At 36.9% G+C, this 11,870-nt stretch overlaps 1 protein-coding gene across 1 annotated transcript in view; it reads right to left on the reverse strand.

Moving 5' to 3' along the window:
• Positions 1–4,315: 4,315 nt before the first annotated feature.
• LOC147071754 (nose resistant to fluoxetine protein 6-like) overlaps positions 4,316–11,870 on the reverse strand; it is a 32,449-nt gene continuing 24,894 nt past the window's right edge. The window contains exons 7-11 of the mRNA XM_085946394.1: positions 11,398–11,643; positions 9,757–9,817; positions 5,820–5,994; positions 5,227–5,369; positions 4,316–4,507 (exon numbers count right to left, since the gene is read on the reverse strand). Of these exons, the coding sequence (XP_085802520.1) occupies positions 4,316–4,507; positions 5,227–5,369; positions 5,820–5,994; positions 9,757–9,817; positions 11,398–11,643 (817 nt within the window). The remainder of the gene's footprint in view (positions 4,508–5,226; positions 5,370–5,819; positions 5,995–9,756; positions 9,818–11,397; positions 11,644–11,870) is intronic.

An 11,870-nucleotide genomic window follows, 5' to 3' on the forward strand; every position in this document is an offset into this window, starting at 1 on the left:
TTCAATACCAAATATATCGGTATTGTCTGATTTCGGTATCGAAAAATACTGGGATACCGTTATTGCAAACCCTACTTTTGAGTTGACTCTACTTTCGACTGTATGGATTTTTTAAAAATTACTATCCTAATTATTACTATCATATCCCTGCTTTTTCGTACAAGGTGGTCGTTAGTAATTTTGAACAATCACAAATACCTAGGTTTAGAGAAAATCACATAAATATTGTGTCCTCATCGGGCATCAAACTCAGTGCTCCGGGATGGAAGGCCAGCGCCTTACGTACTGCACCACGAGAGCCGCCTACTGTATGGATTTATCTGTGGCTCTATCCAACTTACTTTCTCTTAGATATGCTTACATAAGTTTGGAAGGGATCTTTAATTAGCTACATATTTTTTCTGACTTATACGCAGCGTAAATGGAAACTCTGTCATTTTTGGTAGTATTGGCTTGTGTGTTTCTGATAATTATCTTAGAAATCGGGGGCATCCGTTTGTTCTCCCAAGGTGCAGAAACTAACCTGCCATTAGTAATGCCAAATTCCCAGGAGGGCAATGAGTATATTGGATATTGATATATTCCACTTACGTGAGGTGAATTTAGGTGGACGTTGTTTTATAAGTTTTTAAGATAGGGTCTATCAACCTAGTTCACTCTATGTGCATCCATGTACTTTTATTATTGTATTTTTATTTGAAAATTGTTAACACTTACTTTATGTCATGCCGTGAACTCTTTGAAATTATAATTTGTCATGTTCATTATATGTAAAATAAATAAAATGAGCATCCCCAGAAATACTTGATAAATTGCATTCATTATTTATTTCTTCTAAAGAATCTATATTATTAATGAGACTTACATGGTTGTTTTATCTTTGTTCAAGTTCTATATTATTATGAATATTACCTACCTAAATACTTTTAAAATATCGCAGACCAATCACTGCGCAATACCACACGCCGTAGCATAGGTACTACCTGCTAAGATCAAAATATTTGTGTGGTCTAATGAAAATATTATTCATTTATTATTATCATGTCAAAAAAACTTTGATTTCACTATGTTTTTTCCGCATTACTTTACTTACACCATTGAAATATGAAAATAGTATAGTGAATAAGAACACTTATGGAGATGTGGCGGGTTACATAGATGCGATATGAAAGAGAAGCAACTAATGTGGCAAATATTAGATATGTACCCATGGCTATATTATGTAACCTTAATAAAAGTCACCGTACGCCTCTGGTATGTATACAATTGAGGCTTTGCCGACATAAAGAACACTTGAAATACATGAAAATATGCGTATCTACCTCAATAAAACCAGATATCAATTTGTATCTTTTTAAGTGCTCATTGTTGGAAATTCACTGCTTTAAAGATTTTAAAGGCCTAAAGACAGAATAAATGACAAAGTAGATAGTAGTAGCTTCATTACAAATAATATCTAATGACAAACTGAAATAAATGACCGCACTCTTAAACAATGGTCACCGTATTTATCATGCAAGAAGGTACCAAACAGTAGTGCTTGGATGGTGCTCGGGCTCCCTCGCCCTGGAAAAATCTTGCTGCTGAGCGGCTTGGCGAGGACACCCCGCCGAGTGTTTGTCATTGTAGGATATCAACATATTTTTCAGCAGATATGATGTACAAAATGAATTCAGCCAACTGTCAAGTTAATTTAGTAAACCAAATTTATAAATGTCATGAATTCAACTTGCATTTTAAATTATTTTTGTATATGTATTAGTAGATATATTAGCGGGCATGTCCAACTTTAAGTATGCTATTATCTCTTACACTCTAGTCCCTCTCATTGTCATTCTTCAACAGTTAAACAAACATTATTACATTTGGCTGACGACACTGACGGTTTACAAAGTAATAGGATGGTATTCAATTTACCATTCGTCGTAAAAATGATAAGTTTGGTCTTTTTTGGGTACTCATAACCAAACTAGACCCAAAACAGTTGTAGTACACAGGTCAATATCAAAAAAATAATGCCACCATCGGTAAGAAAGCACAGAATATACTCTCATAGAAGTACATAGTATATGGCTTCAGCTGTGCCTAATTAAAGGAAAGTTTTTTAACTTCAATTTACATAATATTGATCAATTTTCATTATTTGTGGAACATATTAATGTAACTTGTATTGTATTGCCGTTAATAAATAAAAACTTATACATAATTTAATTATTACCTTATTCATGTCAGGGTGATCAGTAAAAAGTCATTTAGTATTGAGTTTTCGCCACTGATGGTATTTTTTAATCTATCCAGGGTAATTATATATTTATAAACAGCACATAAAATAGTCTAATTCTAGTAAAAAGTCTCTTAAGATAACCTACAACCAAGAAGTTGTAATTTACATTTTTTTCATTAGAATAATTTTTTGACAACTGTGTACGGGCTAGGCTTCTAGAAAATTTATGATTTGTGATATAACAAAATAGATTAAACTCATAAGTTTTTCATCAATATATACATACACTTAACAGGATAATTGAAAATCTCAGTAGGAGAGGAACAATGAATAAGAAGACTGTAGGTTGGTATAAAATATACCAACCTACAGTCCTACCTATACCAATATACCTACCCTCATAATATATATGATACAATAATTTATTCCATACCCAGGAAGTTTTTTAATGTATTTATTGGCAATAGTTGCTATAGCTGATTTTGTTTTGATCGTGCCTGTTGTATCGCCTTGGTCTCTTACTATCTTTGGTATCCTGCCCAAAATATCAGATATTTTTTTTATTTGTTTCTTTGTTAAACACAACAACAGGCCGTGAATCCCAATAACAGTGGCAAAACTCCCAGGCTTGAGGATGCTACATATTAGATTATGTAAATATATTTCGACCTCACCGGAATCGAACCCAGAGCTCCCGGATGGAAGGCCAGTGCCTTATGCACTGCACCACGGGAGCTGCAAAATATTATGCACGATATTACTGGTAATGCAGTTCATTTACACACATTGGGGTTCCATTGGAACCCTCAACATTGCATTGAAAACAGTAATGGAAATTATTGGATGTCAGTTGGCTGAAAAAATGATGGCGTAGCTGTTGTTTTAGAAATATTACAGTTTTATCTCTTCTTATAATAATATGGTTGTTATTAAATATTATTGTAAAAAAACGGTTTATTTAATGATAATATGAATACGTGTATTAATTAAGGCGCTAAGTACCAAAGTAATAAAAACTGACATTTTTATAGAAAAATGTTCTACATACCAACGCCAATAACTTCAACTATAGTCTTAGTGCCTCAAGCAAGTCAAAAAAATACAGCAAAATAATTAAACCTGTCGACGTTGTAAGTCCGTTGGCGTGTTTTATTTATAATGGTGTAAGTAGCACTGCAGTGGTCAACGGCATTTAATATAAAATAGCTGACGATGGTGTGTTGACACTTGCGAGTTCTTAATACCTAAAATTATAGAAGCTGCCGTGATTGCTTCACACTGTAAAACTACATTTTTCAAAAGGTCTGCTTCATGAAATTTTACTGCAATGACTCGGTATTTTGTAACTACAGGCAATACTACTTTTTGGTACTTAGAGCCTTATTTAATACACGTATTCATATTATTTACATACATTTTTCAATTATGCAATGGTGTGCAGCTTATTACCTACGTCTTACATTAATTTATGTTGAGAGAACAAAATAATGTACATATTGTGGAAAAAAATTTAAAGAGGTAATGCAGTTGCTGTTTTAAGTACTTACTCTTGAATTATCCGGGGGACTGGGGGAGATATTCTATATAATAGGGGACGCATCACATTCAGAGTTTGACAAATTTAATATTAGTTTATAATAATATACTTATATTACAAATTACACCATTACTTATTGTTATTTTGTTATAGTCTTTTTATTGTTATTATTGAGCGGTAGGTACCTGCACATTTGAGGTCGTCCATTAGTGTAGGCACATGATTTTGAGTATTTTTAACCACTCTCCCTTCATATTTCATTATAAATAAATTGCACCACATTTTTAAAGCCCACCCCCCATATTCTATGGAAAATAAATTGGTTGAAAATAATCATTTTCAGTAAGTAGATACCTACATACTTACTAAATATTTTACTCTCAAAAAAAATGTTAGTTTATACAACCTTCCCATCTTCGTCATAAAATCATTACATTGTATCAAACCCTTTACATGACTTTCTATAATATGGATGACTCCTTGTCACAGAATCGATCATGATGAATCCAGTGGTATGTACGACTTTTAAATAAAAATAAATATTATTATTAGTCCTATTGAAGCATTTCACGCTTTTTTAAGGTTATTTTCTCTGACTTGTTTTTCACATCTTCATTTACAGACGACTTGCTTCTTTCTGAGCCGTTAAGGAGCTTCATTAATTGTATAATAGGGGATTCAACAAACAGTGACAATACAAAAGCGCAAATGAAGGAGATTGTGATGAACGACACTCCGAATAAAATCTAGAAGAGAGAAAATATAATGTAAGTTTACAATTTAATGGAACTAATGCCACAAGATAAAGGACATTTTTATGTAATTTGAAAATTATCTAAAATACCACATTGTTACTCTATCTTATTAACCTTGTAAATCCAAAACAACTTTTTTTTCAAGAAACAGTAAAAACCTCAACCGGTGTGTTAAAGTATTTGCTACAGTTTTTTGTACCGTGTCCAATCCTAATAAAATCATTTGGGCCTCCACAGAGTGGAGGTTTGTATTAACAGGTTTTGTTTTTAAGAGAAATGGATCTTAGCCACTTGCTCAACCTATTAGGTCCATACACAAATTGAAAAACAATATGTGTACTTGCCAGACCCAGGATTCGAACCTGAGACCCCACGACGTTATAGGCCGACGCTTCAGCCACGCGACCATCGTGGCTACTACGTCTGGGGAAGCTACAGTTCGTCAGAGTATAATCACAAATCACTGCATGTCACTGGTATTTACAATTCTCTATTTATGTGTATCTGAATCTTAGTTATGGGATCATAAATGTATCTATCTACACATTGATTAAATTGTATTTATATCTACATAGTAGCTATATTATATAAACAAACTATATTTTATGTTTTTGAATAGGTAGTAGTTTTTGTTTGCATGAATTATGATCTTCTGGCATCAGTAATGTATTTTCAATGTCTCTCGCTCAAGTAAAAGAATTTAAACTTACACTAGTCGCCATTTCCAATTGCCAAGATTTCTCATTGAGGGTGGTTATGGTGTAAATAATAATTGGGTTTATCAAATATGCACAATACGATATCTTGGAAAACGGTACCCAACATTTTAATGACAGAAACTTTTGGAGTGGACCTGAAATTACAATAACAAACATTAATACTATCGACCGAAGGTAGTTGATGGAATTTGAGTTTAAACTCTAATGGATTTAAGTTTTGTACTATTCCATTTGAGTTGGTTTTTGCGACCCGGGTTTTGCTTTTCGGCATCTTCAGGCACTGTGTACACTCACCAAAAGGCAATTAAACACTGACAATGAATACTATTAACTTATATAACAAATCAATACAATAAAGTAGGTAAAAACTCCATACCTACCTATCGAGTCAAGGGTCACAATAAAAAAATATAACAAACAAATAATGAATAGTTGAAGTGTTTGTAAAAAACCCCCTACCATTTTTTCTGTAAATGTAAATGCAGCTTTCAATCGGTTTCAACCGTTATACAGCACACGGGCTGTTAAATATTGTTTTTATTGTAAGGCAATGTGCTAGATTCAAAAATATGTATTTTACTAACCTCCGTTATCTGTAAGACACGCAATTATCGTCCAGGCAACACCGATGGCCCATAGATTTTTTCCTAGTGTCACATAAACTACACTGACTAGTAAACTAATGTTTCTATCAGGGATGCCGAATAATGTCACCAGATTTAAAGATAGTCCAATCACCCATAATAGCCATATGACATACTGAAAATATAAAAATCAAAAATCTAATATATTTATTATACAGTGAATTCATTCTTGAGCCTTTTCACAGCCGATTTTATCTCGGTGTGCGTGGGCGGGCAATCGGAAATGTCGGTCGCTCGGGGAATGTCCAAAAGTAAAGCTTCCGCAGATATGTGAAAGGGATCCAAAGGGGGTGGGCGGTTCAGCACTCCGCAGAAATGATTCTTCCAAATCTTCTTGACACATTCTGCGTCAGACTCTATTGCTCCACTGGGACCACGAATGGCTCCGGGAGTCGGTGGTTGCCTGCCGCAGACTTCACGGGTGATTCGGAAGAGTTTCCTGGTGTCATTTCTGCTTGCTGCCTCCTCTGCCGCTTCAATTTGCCGGTTCATAAAATTGCGCTTATCCAACCGCACGGATCGTTTGACTACCCTGTCTTGGGTCTGGTAGTCAGTTCGGCGGTTCTCGGTTCGGTCGGGGTCTGTCTCCTCGTCTCTCAGGGCTTTCAGCCTGGCTCGTTTTCCAATTTCAACCCACGTTTCGTCAGACATCCACTTTGGCTGTTCACTCCTTCTGGTACCAAGGACGGTATGAGCCGACGACACAATCGCACTCTTTATGAGGCTCCAGTCCGCCTCAATGAGGTCGGATTCAGATTTCTGCCGCTCGTAGATATGATCTACACTATCTCGTACAGCAGTATCGAAGTCGATCCGAATTCTACGGCGTCGGACCTTCTCAACGTCAATTCGTTCGCGCTTTGGAGGCCTCGCCTGGCGACTGAGTTTTACTCGGATGTTTCCAATGAGTAACTCAGGAAAGGCACCGGGGGGAGACGGGATTCACCCTGAATTCCTCAAGTACAGCCTAAGCGCAATCCTGCACCCTATGTTTCATCTGATGACATAGGTGTGGGAAGAAGAGCGCTGTCCAAGGGACTGGGTGACCGGTGAAATCATCACACTTCATAAAAAAGGTGACCCTCTAAGCTGCGACAATTACCGAGGCATTACGCTACTCAGTGTTACGGGAAAGATTTTGGCGAACATCATCTTGATGAGAATAAGGGACCCAATAATGCACGTCCTCAGGAAAAACCAAGCCGGGTTTCTACCTGGTCGAGCGTGTGCAGACCAAATCCACAACCTTCGATGTCTTCTCCAGCAGAGCCATGAGCTGAACAGTCCGATGGCTTGCTGCTTTGTGGATTATGAGAAGGCCTTCGACAGTCCGCACCGCCCCTCCCTCTGGACGATACTAGGAGCATACGGGATCCCTCCCAAGATCATTGCCATAATCAAAAGCCTGCACGAGAATAGCGAATGCTGTGTCAGAATTGGAGACACTGTCACGGAATGGTTCGGGGTCACGACCGGAGTCAGACAGGGTTGTGTCCTTGCACCGTTTCTCTTCATCATTCTCTTTGACTTCATACTACGGAAGTCAATACCATCCGACCGAGGCATACCTGTTACCCCCACGGTGAAGCTATGCGACCTGGAATATGCCGATGACGCTGTCCTATTCGACAACTCAATCGAGGGCATTCAAGAGACAATCGACAGGTTGCATTACAACTCCTCTCGCGTTGGTTTGAAAATCAACGCGAAGAAAACCAACGTCCTGTGTAATAGCACCTGTCCTGATCCAGAATTCCCTCTAATTAGCGACGGACAAAACATCGAGAGCGTCGACAGCTTCAAGTACCTGGGGGTACACATCACGGGAGATGGCATTTTGCAAAAAGAGCTCGCTATCCGAATGGGAATGGCTGGAGCAACATTCAAATCGATGCGGAATGTCTGGGACACACGATTGTACTCAGTCAAAACCAAATGCCGCCTATTCGACGCTTGCATTCTGACAGTGCTGCTTTACGGTAGCGAATCATGGCACCTTACGAAGGCTCAGAGCAACCGTATACTGAGCTTCGAAAACAGATGTTTGTGACGAATACTGGGTGTGCGGTGGTATGACTTTAGGAGCAACGAGGAGATAAGAGAACGCACCAAGCAGCCTCTCATCACGCTGAAAGTGAAGAGGCGACGTTGGACCTGGCTCGGCCACGTGCTGCGGATGCCAGAAGAGAACTTCAACCTGGCTTGCCTGTTCTTCAAGCCGACCGGATTCCGGCGTCCTGGAAGGCCGCTAAATACAATCTACAGAGTGTATACGGCGGAGCTACGGGATGCTGGTTTGACCTGGAATGAAGCAAGAAGACTGGCGAGCGACAGGGATTCTTGGAGGCGCCGCGTGGTGTCCATATGCTCCAGCTAAGGGGCGGATATGGCCAAAGAAGAAGAAAGAAGAAGAAGAAGAATTCATTCAGGTTCAATTACATAACAGCATGTTAGATTTATAAAATTACTTTTAAAAATTACTTTACGACCTGTGTTTCTCTCACTTGGTGAGTTGTAAGTCTACCGAAAGACTACCGAAATTACATTAGAGTTTATGTAATGTTATAATATTATCAATAGTGTATGGTGGTGGTAGAAAATGAGTTATAGAATGTGGGAAAGGCATATTAGTAAATTTTTAAGTCATAATTGGAGGTGAACATTTTTCAAACACTATGAGGTCAGCAACGTGTGATAGCTACAGGTGACTTGTGTGCACGATCAATCTACCAACTAGGCCACTGTGTGTGCTTAGTCTATAGATATTTATTTTACAATACTTCAGACAGGTTATCATAAAGATTCAGAAGTTAATTTTAATTGTAAAAACAAATAAATGCTGTTTCAAATGTGAAATTGCATATCTAATATAAAATTGTTTCTCTTGATTGTTTATGTAAAAATATAGTAGCTTTTACTTACTGTGCTAACGGGGAGTTTGCCATTGAACAAATGCAACATGTAACCGGCGGCAACACCAATGATATACGGACCAATTCTCACCCATGGTGGGTCGTACAATATGTCCAATGTGGCATATGTCATGTCTACGCTGAAAATATATTTATTATGTAATAAATTTTGTCAATAAAATACTCTTCCGCTGCATACATGTAATTTTTAAAAATAAAGTAACTTACTATGGTATAAATTTTGTAGAATAAACGATATATGCAGTGTATAAACATGATCCTGTAAATATGCTGCCGAGTATTACAGCAGCTAATTTGAAATGTCTGAAATAAAGAAATGATTTCATTGTAATTGATTTATTAATAATGTCATATTTCTTACTAAGACTTATCTAATGATATATTTTTTAGAAAATTCAGATAATATACAGAATATGGCTGACACCACTCCTTACATGTAAAGTACACTCTCAGTAATCCGCCGCTAGATTATCCGACAACTACTATAATCCGCCGTTATTTTTACTAGTTGAAAGCACAAAATCAAGCTCTATAATTCGCCGGCATTCGATTATCAAATTCAGTAGTCCGCCGCGTACAAGTATACAACGCAGATGAGACGGGTTTATTTTGGAAACTTCTCCTTCGTAAAACGTACGTTCATCGCGAAGAAAGTAATGTACATGGGAGGAAAGTGCCCAAGGACCGCATCACAATTATGCCGTGCTCCAATGCAACCGAGACACACAAACTGAAGCTTTTGGTCACGGAAAGCCAGGATCCCTATGCCATTCACGAATATTTGCCTCACTGAACAACTGGTTGTGTCAAGTGATTCACTGTTTAATATTTAGTTAATACTTGATTTTAATTAAAAATAAAATCGTAATTTGCTAGTACAAATTTCTGTTATAATTTTTACCATATTTTGTATATAGGTACGCATTATAATCCGCCGCTTTCACCAATTGGACACTTATCTGGTTTTTGGGGAGACGGAATACTGAGAGAGTACTGTACATAGATCTAGTCATAAGAAAAAAATCTGAAATTGGTCAGTTGATATTTGATAGAAAGATTCTGGGAGGAATATTTTTTGAAGACAAACTTGAAGATGAAGATACAACACAATTACGAAATTTACCAAGAGTTCAAGGAACAAACTCTGTAGTATAAAATTTTTTCAACAGATGGGCTGGTCATGTCCACTAAAGGATTTGGATCGATCAGTCCAGAATTTTTTAAATGTGAGATCATCTGGTTGAGGGAGTCTTGGTAGTTCAAAGTTGCCGTGGTTAGTTACAGTTACCAAGGATGCGTAAGCAATCAGAAACTCGGCCAAAATGGAAATGGCAACTAGAGGGGGCCGTGGCTTAACCCGGACTATTGCACCACGGATGATTTAAAATTGCAGGTGGCTTGTATTCGTCCTTTGTTGTGATATATTATTTATCTAAAAAGACAAAGGTAATAGTTACTTTATTTATTTAAAGAAAAGACACGTTGAGCACATGACAAATTATTAATTCAAGACATTCACAACATGACATATAGAATAAAAAGTACAAGTAAATCAACTAGAGAAAAAACAAGGTAGAGAAAGAAAATACAAATCAAACAATAAAACAGAATAAAATGTCTACATCTGTAGGAAGTGCATTGACCAGCCGCACAGCCCTCGCTATTGGTGCCCGGTGAGCCTGACATGAGGAAACAGCTTTCACCCAAAATAGGTCATGGCTGGTAACCGCGCATGTAATTGACGGGTGCATAAAAATTCAAATTTTCCAGAATAACGGGATTGGAAACTTTACCACAATTCAAGAGAATGAAAGGTGAGCATGCCTTGAAGAAAGTAAGTCAAACAATACTCGTTTGAGAAGGCGTCAAAAGAAAAATAATTACATACATTAAAATAAAGGTGTCGAAGAAATTTTTTCTGAACATGCTCTAAAACAAGCTTAAGTATTATAGGAAACCTCATAAGGACTCCAGATAATGGACCCATACTCAAGAATACAAAGGGAGGGCTGATAGGCCTCAAGCCTGGGCTTAGGGGGGTCTGGTGTGGCTGGTCGGCCAGTTAAGTGAGATAAGCAGATAAATTTGGTCCAATATTTAGTAAAAAAGTCAACTATTTTCCTTGAAGACTATTAACATTTACAAATTTAATACATAAATGTATATGGCTATGTGATGCAATTCGATGTAATATGATGAATGGTATAATTAAAAGATAATTCACGTGTAGAAATTTATTTGAATTAGTATTGTTTCCAGACTACTAGAAATGCCTATTTATAACATATATTGAAGGGTCGCTTGTTAATTGACTGTCACAGAAAGGAGTTGCGATTAGTTCTTCATAATAGAATGCAGAGTGCCGACAACTCAATAATTCTGGTGGATTTATTTAAGAAATCTTAAAAATCGCTAAAAATATACACAGAATGCCCTTAATTTTACCTTGCGGAACGCTGGAGTTCCATTGGGGAATACCATTTAGGGAACACTAGTATAGAACATTACACTGCCCTCATCCTTAGCGATAGGTATGGAGGCCCGTTTCATTATTATTATTCGCATTATATTGGTTTAAAACTTACGATTTTGATAAAAGAAGAAGAGCCAAACACACAATGAAGAATTGCATGTCATTGCTGAGATACCAACTCCAGGACATGCACATTTCAGAGCGTGGAAAAAAATTATTTATGTACAATATATTTCTCCACCAGTATTTTGAGCAGAGAATGTCACTTTTTTCTTCTGACCAAAAAGCGGTGTCACGATAGCGCCATGTGGCATTTATGTCCGCAATGCATAGTGCTATCATATAAGTAGGAGTCAACCTGGAGATTAAAATTTCTATTAACTTCAATGACTATGATGAATTGCACTTAACTTAATGACCCTCCACACCTGAGTGATTTTTAGCAAAAATAACTAGTAACTAAAAATAACTACTAAATAGTAGTTATGCATTTAAGCTAATTTATTAATAGGTCATTTACATATTGGACAATAAACATCTAATTTCACCCAACGACATACCGTCTTCCAAATTTTTTTTTTAACC

Source organism: Rhyacophila brunnea, unplaced genomic scaffold (genome assembly GCF_057557595.1).
Source record: "Rhyacophila brunnea isolate RB1 unplaced genomic scaffold, BYU_Rbru_1.0 scaffold_2, whole genome shotgun sequence".
Lineage (NCBI taxonomy): Eukaryota > Metazoa > Arthropoda > Insecta > Trichoptera > Rhyacophilidae > Rhyacophila > Rhyacophila brunnea.